Source organism: Pteronotus mesoamericanus, unplaced genomic scaffold, assembly GCF_021234165.1.
Source record: "Pteronotus mesoamericanus isolate MK-2021 breed Mesoamerican mustached bat unplaced genomic scaffold, CSHL_Meso_final contig_73, whole genome shotgun sequence".
NCBI classification, from domain to species: Eukaryota; Metazoa; Chordata; class Mammalia; order Chiroptera; family Mormoopidae; genus Pteronotus; species Pteronotus mesoamericanus.
In genome coordinates, this window is record NW_026555245.1 from 4,991,314 (window position 1) to 5,003,337 (window position 12,024).

The 12,024-nt window shown below is 40.3% G+C and overlaps 1 protein-coding gene across 2 annotated transcripts in view; it reads left to right on the top strand.

Moving 5' to 3' along the window:
- Nucleotides 1-12,024, top strand: part of FRMD3 (FERM domain containing 3) — a 255,507-nt gene that overhangs the window by 176,886 nt on the left and 66,597 nt on the right. For both annotated transcript variants that reach the window (XM_054582987.1, XM_054582986.1), the window contains exon 7: nt 11,659-11,746. In XM_054582987.1, coding sequence (XP_054438962.1) covers nt 11,659-11,746 — 88 coding nt within the window. The remainder of the gene's footprint in view (nt 1-11,658; nt 11,747-12,024) is intronic.

The window sequence follows — 12,024 nt, forward strand, 5'->3', positions numbered from 1 at the left end:
ACTAATTTCAATATCAGAAACCCTGATACGTTTTTCTGAAGGTTTTCCTAGAGTTTCTATTCTGCTAGTCCTTCCATTAGCAAATTTCTTATTAGAGGTAAAGATATTTGAATTAGCTTCAGTCACAGGTCATTAGCTTTTAAATATTCAAAAAGCTAAGTTGATAGTGAAGTGATTTTGATGCAGTACAGTAGTTCCCCATCATCTGTGGTTTTGCTTTCCATAGTTTTAGTTACCCACAGTCAATCACAGTCCAAAAGTATTAAGTGGAAAATTCCAGAAATAAGCAATTCATAAGTTTTAAATTGCATGCTGTTCTGAATAGTGTGATGAAATCTGTCCTGCTCAGTCCTAGGGACATGAATCGTCCCTTTATCAAGGGTATCACCTATTACATCATTACAAGAGGAAGGGTGAGTGGAATACAGTAAGCTATTGTGTGTGTGTGTGTGTGTGTGTGTGTGTGTGTGTGTGTGTGTGTGAGAATGAGAGAGAGACGAAGAGAGGAGATCAGACCAGGTTCACATAAGTTTTGTTATACTATGTTGTTATACTTGTCCTGTTTTATTTTAGTTATTGTTGTGAATCTCTTACTGTCCCTAATTTGTAAATTAAACTTTATCATAGGTATGTATGTATAAGAAAAAGCATAGGGTTTGGTGCTGTCCAGTTTCAGGCACCCACTGGGGTGGTACTCTATATCCTTGCCCTTAAAGAGAAGAAAAATCATCCAGTTATCTACCACCACAGTGATCTAATGCAGTGAGGTTTGTGCTGGAAGGAAAAATGTCACTGAGTATGTTTTACACAGTCATTATCTCTCTTTATTTCTCAAAACTCACATTCTCTGTAGATCATATGCCCTAGCTTCCTGGCAAGGATTTATAGTTTCTAGAAATAAGTGCCCTGCTATGATAAATACCTTCTACCTATGCTTCTGATGAATAGATCACAAGGGCCTCCTTAGGAAAGGTTTTTGTGCAATTTTGAGAAGAGTGTTTATTGTGTAAAAGGAAGAGGGGAAATGGCAGATTATTTTATAGCTCTCATTTTTCTTAAAATGTGCTTTCCTTTGTCATCTCTCCCTGCTCCCTCTGTTCCTTCCCTGTTCAAGTCTCTTGTTCCAAAACCCTAGAACAGTGGTCCCCAATCTTTTTGGCTCCAGGGACTGGTTTCATGGAAGACCATTTTTCCAGAGACCGGGGTGTGGGGGATGGTTTCCGGATGATTCAGGCACATTACATGCAAGCTCACCTCCTGCAGTGTGGCCCAGTTCCTAACAGGCCAGGACCAGTACAGGTCCACTGCCTGGAGGCTGGGGACCCCTGCCCTACAATCTCACTCCCTGGTGGCCTATCAAATCCATTTCCATTCTCTGTTGTTAATCGGTGTAACGTCCTTGATAGAAATGGGAAGACAGAATGATTTGGCATCAAATATTCTTCCTATAAAAACTAAATCCATGCATTATGTGGCCTAGAGTCAGGGACATTTCTAGAGAGGGTTGGGCCACGGGCAAGTGATGTGCTCACCTAAGCCATCAACGTTTTTTATACAGTTGAAATCTGGATAAAGTGACTTGAAGAGAGAAAGAGCAATGCCACTGATGTACAAGATGGCTATGTAGAAAGAGAGAGGTGCTAGTATTAAAAACTGGAGTCAGCCATTTCTGAAAACATCTTTGATCATTCCTGAAATGTGATTCTATATCATACTTAGAGTCAAAGACTTTTTGAACTGTTGATGAGATTGTAACCGTGTATTTATCCGCTCATCCACCCATCCATTCACATACCCATGCATGATTCATCCAGTCATCTATCCATCTGTTCATCCATCCCCGTATCCATCCATGATTCATCCACACACCCATCCATGCATCTATCCATCCATCCAATCATGCAGCAAATATTTATTGAAGGGCAACTCTGTCAGAAGCTATAGAAGTGTTGGATGACCTGGTTCAGTGATCTTCAACTGCTTCACCACCTTCATCCTTTATACACTTCCATAACCTCATGTTTTGAAAGATTTTATCTGAAAAACAGTTTTCTTAAAGCAACAATGAATTTGCTTCCTAATTTTTTATTAGTCATACACATCTACAACTACCATCCATAGCCTTTGAATATCAACAGGTCGTGAGCCAAAATCAAAGACACTTAATGCCCAGTTATTACACTTGAGGGACTCTTGGGGTTCAAAGCAGAGGTTATAAAATGACACTCCTTAGACTAAACTCTAATCCAGATGTAGATTCTTTGGGCCAAATAATAGTTTTTAAAAATGGAATCATTTCATGTAAGTTCCAGCTTCACTGGCACCTGGATGATTTGGTAACACTTGGCCCCGACCCTTACATGGCAGCCCTTAGCTAGAGATGAGCAGCAGAGCCCTTAAAAAAAATCATTTGCTCTTTGAATCACTACCATCCCTGCCTAACCAATTCACGGTCTACCTCCATTGGTATTGAGTTCGAGACCACCTTCTTTTTTTCAATCCTCACCTGAGCATACATTTATTGATTTCTGACTGAGAGAGAGAGAGAGAGACATCGATTGACTGCCTCCCATATGTGCCCCAACCATAAATGGAACCTGCTAGCTGGGCATGCATCCTAACCAGCGATTGAACACGCAGCCTTTTTGGTATACAGGATGACACTCCAAATGACTGAGCTACGCAGCCAGGGCTGCGACCACCTTCTTTTACCAATAAGGAAAGGGAGGTCTGAGAGATTAATTTATCCAAGGCTATACAATTCTGAAGCAATAGACCTTGACCTGAATCCTGAGTTTCCCTCTATGGTGCTCTGATGTCTAAATTGCTGCTCTCCGATAGGTCTTATCCTTGCCTGGCCCAAGCGCATCACTGTTTTCTTCATAGCATGACATTTTCCCCTTTTTTGCAGTGTTTTGTCTAGCACTTTGCATAGAGATGGTCCCTGATGGTCCTCACAGAGTTTGCAGGAGATAACGTTCCTCTCTAAGAATCAGAGATGAAGGACTGGGGACTTGCAATTCCAGTTAGGATATAGAAAGACTTGTGACATTGATCTCCCTCCAACACCAAGATTACATTGACAAAGCTACCAAAACTGCAAAAACCATATTTGTAAAACCTATCTGGTTGCCGAGGATACAAAGGAATCCAAATGTGCTAAAATCCAGATTGTCCTTCCTAGGAGAGTGGAAACTTGCAGTAGCTTTCTCATTTGGAGGTGTGGTGGGAAGACAACGTACAGGCCATGAGTAGGCAGGCTGACTTGACTGTTTGGGATTCAGAAGACGCCGGTTATACTCTTCCACTGCCCTTTGGCCCCCAGCCTTCACTGTGTGAGGAGGGGCAGTGTGCTGAAGTTGGACAGGACAGGAGAGCTTAGTGAAATCCCCCTGAGGCACTCCGAACCTTCAGTCAGCACTGGGCTGCTCTTGCCAACTGTGGGGACAGGATCACAGGGAGGGGAAAAAAAATCTTCTGAAGCGCAGAAAGCCAGCAGTGACACTAAAGAGCAAAGGAGATGCCCTGCAGCTCAAACACTTGGCAGCCCAGCTATAAATGTAGAGGATTCTCCAGAGTCTCCTGGGTGCCAAGATTCAAAGCCCTGCCACAGGACAAATCCTGGGATCACTCACATTTGAAGTCAGTGGTGAGCAAAATCTAACTAAAGTTACAATCGAGTTGGAGGGAAAAATGAACCTAACTCAAGCTGAGACTGCTACTTTGCAGTAGAAGATCGCTGTATTTGTCTTCTACCCATGAGTTTAATTCTGGAGCTCACAGACCCAAATGATTCAGGTGGAACCAACACCACCCCCCTCCCTGCCAGCTGTGCTCCAAGGGGTCCAGGTCTTTGCTGGCAAGATCCACACTTCATTCCACAATTAACCACTAATAACTTGTATTCATTTGAAGACACTGTATGTTTTTGAGCTCTAGGTAATTGTATTCTACAGGCCGATCAGTAAGAGAGAGTGCTCCCCTTTGGCAAAAAGTACTCAAGATGAGCAGATTTATGTACAGTTAAATACATAATTACTTGACCTCACCTAATTTATCACAGAAGCATATCTTTAGAGAATTGTTAGGTCTTAAAAAAGAATTCAACTAATCACTGTTTTTTTATTTCTAAATGTCTCATTAGAGACACTATTAACCTTCGAACAGTTCCTACTGTGAGATTTAAATACTAGAAAATCATTATATTCTATTACCCAAGAGAGTTTTTGCCAGAAACAAATGTCCAGTGAGAGATTCAAGGGAATAAAACAAAGAATTTCTGTTAAATCAATCTTAGCATCTTCCTGAAAACCTTATCATTACGTGATTTCTTCCTCTGTGAGTGTAGGGGACGCAAGGGTTTCCAGTGCCATTGGGTCTCCATCTTTCCTCCACTGGCTCTGAGCCCTTTTCTCTGAATATTTGTAGTTAGCCTTCCTCTGTACGACTTTTAGATTAATCTTTTAAATGCCTAGCCAAACCCAGATCTGCAGTCAAACCCAAAGTGAAAAATAACAATTTGAGGACTTTTATTTTGAAGAGGGGCCTTTCCTTTGCTGTAAAAGTCTTGACATGCCCCCTGACATTTCCCCCAATGTTATATTTCTATCAGTGATGTGCAGGGCTAACAAGAGAACAAATGTTCTGTGCCGGGCTCTACTGTAGCTGCTTCGAATCTGTTAACTGCTTAATCTTTACACCAAATCTTGGAGATAGGTACTTTTTTCATATTGACTTTATGGAATCTAAGAGACAGCTTCCCTTATTTCCTATTCCTGTGTTCAATTCCTAGATCAAGATTCACCTCACTTTTTCTGTACTAGGCCATTCAGTAAATATTTTAGATTTTGCAAGACTTACAGTGTCTGTTGTCAACACTCAGTTTTGCCATTGTAGCATAACAGCTCCCTTAGATGGTATGCACATGAATTGGCATGGATATGTCCCAATAAAACTATTGACACCGACATTTGTATGTCATATAATTTTCATGGATGATGAAATGCTCTTCTGCATTTGTATTAAACCATGGAAAACTGAGAAACCATCTTAGCCCAAGAGCTGTAAAAAGCTAGGTGTCAGTCAGGATTTGGCCTGCAAGTGCAGGCTTTGGTGTGGGGATCTCCCACCAAGAGTAAAATCAAGACATCTTGGCGCTCTAACCAGGTCTAAATATTAGTCACGTGGGGTGGATTGCCTCCACATTGATAAGATGCAATGTGTAGAATATGAGAAGGGCTTTCTTTAAGACCTGACATTGAAATGCTCTGCCCTGGTGTCCCAGGGTACAGGCAGGTGGCTCCTGACCACGTCTGGTTGGTAGTGACGGTGCTTTGGAACCAGGCAGACTTGGACTTGCATGTGGTTTCTGCACATACTAGCAGAGTAGCCTTGAGCAAATTACTTTTCCTTTTTGGGTGTCAGAATCTTCATCTATAAAATGAGAAGAAGAATGCCTCCCTTATAAATAGTAAGTGAAAAAAGATGTATTGCTTGGTAATAGAAATAATTATGTATTGTTTGGAACAGTAGGATTTAGTAAAAGATACCTCTGCATGTATATTTATTATATTCCTGACCAAATGCATTCAGCTCAGTGATGCTTTTAGATTGCATAATATTTCATCCAATAATTCTTTTATTTAAAAACCAGGAATTGTTTCTTTTAGTCATTGCAAAATCTATAATACATAAAAGACTATATAAAATAGTATATATAATATATGCATAATTTAAAGAATAATTGAAAAACCACCCAGGACCCCAAACTCTGCTTATGAATTGGAATGGTACCAGATGCTTTGAAGTCTCCTCTGTGGGCCCCTCTCCCCCGCTGAGCACCTTCCTCCCTTTTCTACACTATTCTGAATTTTGGGTTATTCATTCTCTTCTTTTGCTTTTATAAATGTACTTCATATGTATCACTAAGTAATGCATTGTTTTGTTTTTTGCCTATTTTTGACGTTCATATAACTGGAATCATACTCTATTCTTATACCTCACTTTTTCCCATCGACATTATGTTTTTGTGATTCTCCCACATTGATGCACATAGCCATAATTTAGGTCTTCATTTTTGTTTCTATATCATTAATTTTCTGTCACATGAACATGTCGCATTTTATGCATCCATTCTCCTGGTGATAGACATTTAGATTGTTTCTGGGCTTTTTTTCTATTACAAAGTTGTTAGGGCTTCTTGAATATTCTCGTGGGTATCAACTTAGGTATGGAATTTGCTGGGGCATAGAGTTAACACAACTTCAGCTTTGTTAGGGAGTAGTAGTTTGTTTGCTTGGAGTTGCCTCAGCTTACATTCACCAACAAGATATGAAGATTCTCTTTTTTTCTTTCCTTTTAAAAAAAGGATTTTAATTTATTTATTTTTAGAGAGAGGAAGGGAGGGATAAAGAGAGGAAGAGACACATCAATGTGTGGTGGCCTCTCACGTGCCTCCTATGAGGGACCTGGCCCACGACCCAGGCATGTGCCCTGACTGGGAATCGAACCAGCGACTCTTTGGTTTGCAGGCTGGCGCTCAATCCACTGAGCCACAGCAGGGCTTCTTTTCCTTTTTTAAAGATTTTATTTATTTATTTTTAGAGAAAGGGAAAGGGAAAGACAAAGCAAGAGAGAAACATTGATTGGTTGTCTGTCACATGTGCCCTGACCAGGGACCAAACCTGCAACTCAGGCATGTGGCCCAACCAGGAATCTAACCCGCGACCCCTTCACTTTGTGGGATCACACCCAACCAGCTGAGCCACAGCAGTCAGGGCTCTTTTCCTTTTTGTATAAACTCTTAAAAGTTGAAGGATAACACAGATTCAGAAAAGTATACAAAACGTAGGTGTAAGCTCAATGAATTATGAAGCAAGTATGTATGTAACTGCCACCCAGGTGAAAGAGAAAATTGACAACACCTCAGGAGCCCCTATTATGCTCCTTCTTGATATTTGTCTCCTCCATTGCCCCCAAAGGTAATGACATCACTTACTTTCAACACTTTAGTTTTGTTTTTTCTCATTTTTGAAAGCCATGTAAACAAAATTCATTCAGTGTGTATTCATTTACATCTGGCTTCTTTTGTTCAGTTTTATTTTTTGTGATAGTCACACATTTTGTGTGTGGTTTTAATTCATTTATTTTCATGGTCACATAGTATTCCATTGTAGATCCATTCCACTATTGACAGACATTTGAAGTTGTTTCCTATTTGCTATTACAAATGACAGTACTATGAAAATTCTATATATTTCTTGGTGCAACATGAACTCGTTACTGTTGCATATGTAACTATGAATGGAATTGCTGTATTATAGAGTAAACATGTTCAATTTTAGTAGGTGACAGTTTTTCAGATAGTTCTGCCAAGTCGCTCTCTTACCAAACACAATAAGAGTTGTTTTGCAGCACATACTCATGAGTACTTAGTATTGTTTTTTAAATTTTAGCTGTCAGATGAATGTGTAAAAGATTTCTCATAGTTTTAATTTGCATTTTCCTAATCCTAAAGAGGTTAAGCACACTTTCATGTAGTTGTCGGCTAATTAGATATCTTATTTTGTGAAGTGTCTGGTCTTTTGCCGATTTTTCTTCTGGGTTATCTTTTTTTTTTTTTTTAAATCGTGTTTATTGATTTATAGGAGTTTTTAAGCATTCTATAGGATTTTTAAAATCTACATAGGAGTCTTTTTCTATTTGATTGTACGTGTTGCCGAAATCTTTTCCCATACTGGGGCTTGCCCTGTCACAGCCTGGGCGGTCGCCTCCATGAGGCCTCTGAGTTTAATGGCACGTCCGCAGGAGCCATGGAGCGCTGCACCCGTTGCCCCTTGGGGTTGAATGTTTGCGATTAGAAATTAAACGCCCGTTGATATATGAAGGACAGGGATGTGTCAGAGAGAGACTGCCTAGGCAAGCAAAACTTACTTCCCAACGTAAACTTCCAAATTATAACTTTGGACAATTAACGTGTTCCTCAGACTGACTAGAAAAGAAGCGTGTGTTTTAAGCCCAATCATGACTTTTGAGAATAAGCAATGTGTGGCTTACACAAAGGTGCTGATGGTTTACCCACTAAGGACAGAGTAACAGAGGTGCTGTTACTAGGGTGTGCAGAGCAAGGGCCTTTCAGCTCAAGTTGGGGGACTCTCCCAGGAGCAGATACTGGCCTGAGGCTGTGGGAGGCCCTGAGCTGATTAGGCCCTGGTCCTGGTTCCCTTTGGCCTCCGGCTGGGTCATTGGGCTGAAGTGTTGCATTGAGGGCCACCAAGGGCGGGGGTCCTGCTTAGCAACATGCTGGACAGGTCAGCTTTGTGCCTTGTCCCTAGGAAGCGGGGCAAGATGAGTGTACGAGTGACTGAGAGAGAGGGAGAGGATGTGTGCATTCTTAGGTAAGGGGTGAGAAAGACCAATACGTAGATTTTATAATTATCTTTATTTCCTGTTGAAAGGCAAGATGCTACTTTAAGAATTTATAAAAATGCTAGGGAGAGGAGAAAAAAAAACCTTTATAGACTGAGAAAACTAAAAAAAAAAAATCTTTTCCCCATTTTTGTCAAGACAGTTGGTGATTTTCTTGAATCTTTTGTTAATTTATCAAGATGAGAAATAATTACTATGACTATAACTTGAAAGAACAGAATCAAAGAAATGTTAAAAAATAAAATAGGAGTTGTTGGATTGAAAGGGCCTGTACAATGCTGATCAGGTGAATAAATAAAGATGTTCCCTTTATATATCACTGAACTTTCAGGACATGAAAACTAAAGAGAAAATCCTGAAAGGCTTTAGAAAGACTATTTTTCTAAAGCAGGATCTTGAGTTCATTCCTCAGGAATATATTCTGTAAAGGATGGATTTTAAAACTATCTCTCCTATTAAAAGTAAAAGGTAGCATATGTAGCTACCTTTCCTTCCTTTTCCAAGTCCCTATGAATAATAGAAAAAGTATTAGTCAATGGATATAGGAAGGAATACCATCTCTTTGGATCAGAAGTCCTGAGGCATCTTCGGAAGGCAGGTAACAGGAAATCCAGGGCAAACATGTACGTAGGAGAGGAGTGGTTCTGAGTGCTTCAGGCAGCAGGTACACAGGTTGGCCATCATGGTAGGTGGGCAACTGCCTTTGGAGCAGTTGGGTAGCTTTGACCCCTTCCTCTGCTTCCAGGCTTGAGCTAGGGGTGCCTGTGTGTGGAAAAGACCTGGAAGGAACTAGAACCTTCAGCTTTAAATCAAAGTACTGATACAAACTTCCCACATGGCACATCCTATCCTTCCCTACAACCTTTGGAGGCTGCTGCATTAAAGAATAACATCAGATATAAAGATGACTGTCCAATCAAGAATCACCAAACACTTAAGGAAACATCAATTCAATGAATGAGAAACTCTGACTTAGCAAACCAAAGCACCATCACCAAAAAAAAAAAAAAAAAAAGTGGTGTTAATGGAGCAAACAAGGCTGAATTCCGAAAGCGAATGTAAGAGAAATAAGAAGAGTTCATGTTTAATAAAATGAGAACAGGCGACTCTTTCAAGAGCCAAATACAGGAATACCTTGGAGGTATTCCGGGTTTGGTTCCAGATTAGTGCAAGTGAGTAATATAGCAAGTCACATAAATTTTTTGGTTTCCCAGTGCATATCAAAGTGATGTTCACACTATGCTATAGTCTATTAAGTGTGAAATAGTATTATATGTAAAAATGTACATGATTAAAAATACTATATTGCTTTAAAAATGTTAGCGGAGAGTCGATGGCCACTGGCCAACGGGGGTGGTGGTTGCTGCAGTTAGGGTGGGCGTGGCAATGCCTTCAAACAACAGTGATGTTTGCCACATCGATTGGCTCTTTCACTTGGGTACCTAGAGGCCATTGTAGGGTTATTAATTGGCTTAATTTCAGTATTGCTGTGTCTCAGGGAATACTGAGGCCTGAAGAGAGTTAGAGAGACGGGGGAATATCCAGAACACACATACTTATTGGTTAAGTTCACCTTCTTATCTGGATGCAGTTCACAGTGCCACAAAACAATTAAAATGGTAACATCAAAGATCACTTATCACAGATCACCATAACAAATAACAATCATAATGAAAAAGTTTGAAATATCACAAGAATTACAAAAATGTGACACAGAGACACAAAGTGAACATATACTATTGGACAAAGTGTGCCCATAGACTTGCTCAATACAAGGTTGCCAAAAACCTTCGATTTGTAAAAAATAAGTAAATAAATAAATAAATAAACAAAAGCCATATCTGTGAAGTGCAATAAAGCGAAGCACAGTAAATCAAGGTATGCCTATAGATGTTACATTGAAAGTGAAATATATAATTGATATTTAAAAACTCATGAATGGGATGAAGAGCAAAATGCACACAGATGAATAAATTAGCAAGCTGGAAGGCTGAATTAAGAAATAATTCAGAATGTTGTACAAAAAGACTTAAAGAATGAAATAAAGCTTAAAAGATATGAAGGACAGACCTTGGAATTTCAAAATCCATTTACTAGGTCCTCTCAAAGGAGAGAAGAGAGAGAAAGAGTGATTGGGAGTAAAGAAGGAAGTTGAGAAGAGAAGAAAAAAATCAAAGAAATGGCCAAAGAAAAGATACAGGTGGTTGGATTGCAAGGGCCTCCTCAGTGCTGGCCATGAGGAATAAAGGAAGAGACTCCTTAGACACATCACAGTGAAATTTCAGTGTCCTGGGGTAGAGAGACTATTTTGAAAGGCTTTAGGGAGAAGGAAAATGGGATACTCTTTTGATTTAGAGGCATGATGATGACTCTTCACTGTCTTGAGGGGGTAGTGGAGGAAATCTATCTTTGGGGAAAACATTATGTGGAAATAGGTTTAATGTTGCAATACAGTTTTACCTTTGAAAAATAAAAGTGAATTCCAGCTGTTTCCTTAGCAAACTCTTCTTAGTTGTTAGGGTTATATATTTAGCCTTGGGGAGTAGTTCGGATCCTCTAAGATACCCGTGGAATGGTCATGTCAGTCAAAGCGGAGTCTTTGAAATGCTGCACAGTCCTGGTTGGGAAGTTAGCCCCCAAAGGGCTTTCCACAGCCATCTACATTTGTAGTCCCCTCTCTGCTTGAGGCCAAGACCGTGTTTATCACCCAGGAGGACAATGCTAATATTAGTGGCTGAGATTTCCTTTCAAAATCCAGGGCTTTCCAGTGGAATGGTCGGCAGGTCGTTCTTACCTGGATGGCTCTGTTTAGGCTTGTTGATGGGGTGACAGGATCGCCCACTTTCTACCCTGGGCAAGAAGGAATGTCAGTTATCCTGGATAAGCTATAAAATAAGTTGCAAAGAACAGATGCTGAGTTTTATTTCATAGTAAGATTGCGTTTCCAAGGGCCTGCTTATTAGTAACTTGATAACCTTGATTAAGTGTACAGGTCACTGGAGTCCTCGAGTAGGCGTGGGTTTATTATGGAACAGTCAGCCAGGGAGCAGGAGCTCAGCTTCCTTCACAAAGGGCTCCTCGTGGTGAGGCATAATGACCAGTCTTCCTGATGACTATTTGTGTAGGGATTTCTCTATTTAGTTTAGGATATCACATTTTATTGAATGAAGGGAACTCCACGTCTCTTTTATTTTCCATATTAACTCTCCCTTTTCTCGTGTAATGTTATAGAGGCCAGAGCCCACCGGTTGCTGAATTTAACTTACTCCTGAAAGCTCACACTTTGGAAACCTATGGGGTGGATCCCCATCCATGCAAGGTAACTGCCTCTCACAGCAGGGTGACATTTAAGGATTGTTTTTGCCCAAAAAGAGTTAATTGTCGTGTATACCTGGCAGACCCCTCTGAGGACATTTCCACAGCCTGATCCTCCGCCCCTCACTGGAGGGCTGTAGGTACATGTTTCAGTAGTTGGTCTTCTCCATTGGAGCAAACCAATTGCTTGCTAATTGCTACATAGTAGCCACATATTCTTACATTAACCTACATAGATTCATTCATCCATTAAGTGATTGATTTTACCCCTGAGAAGTTACA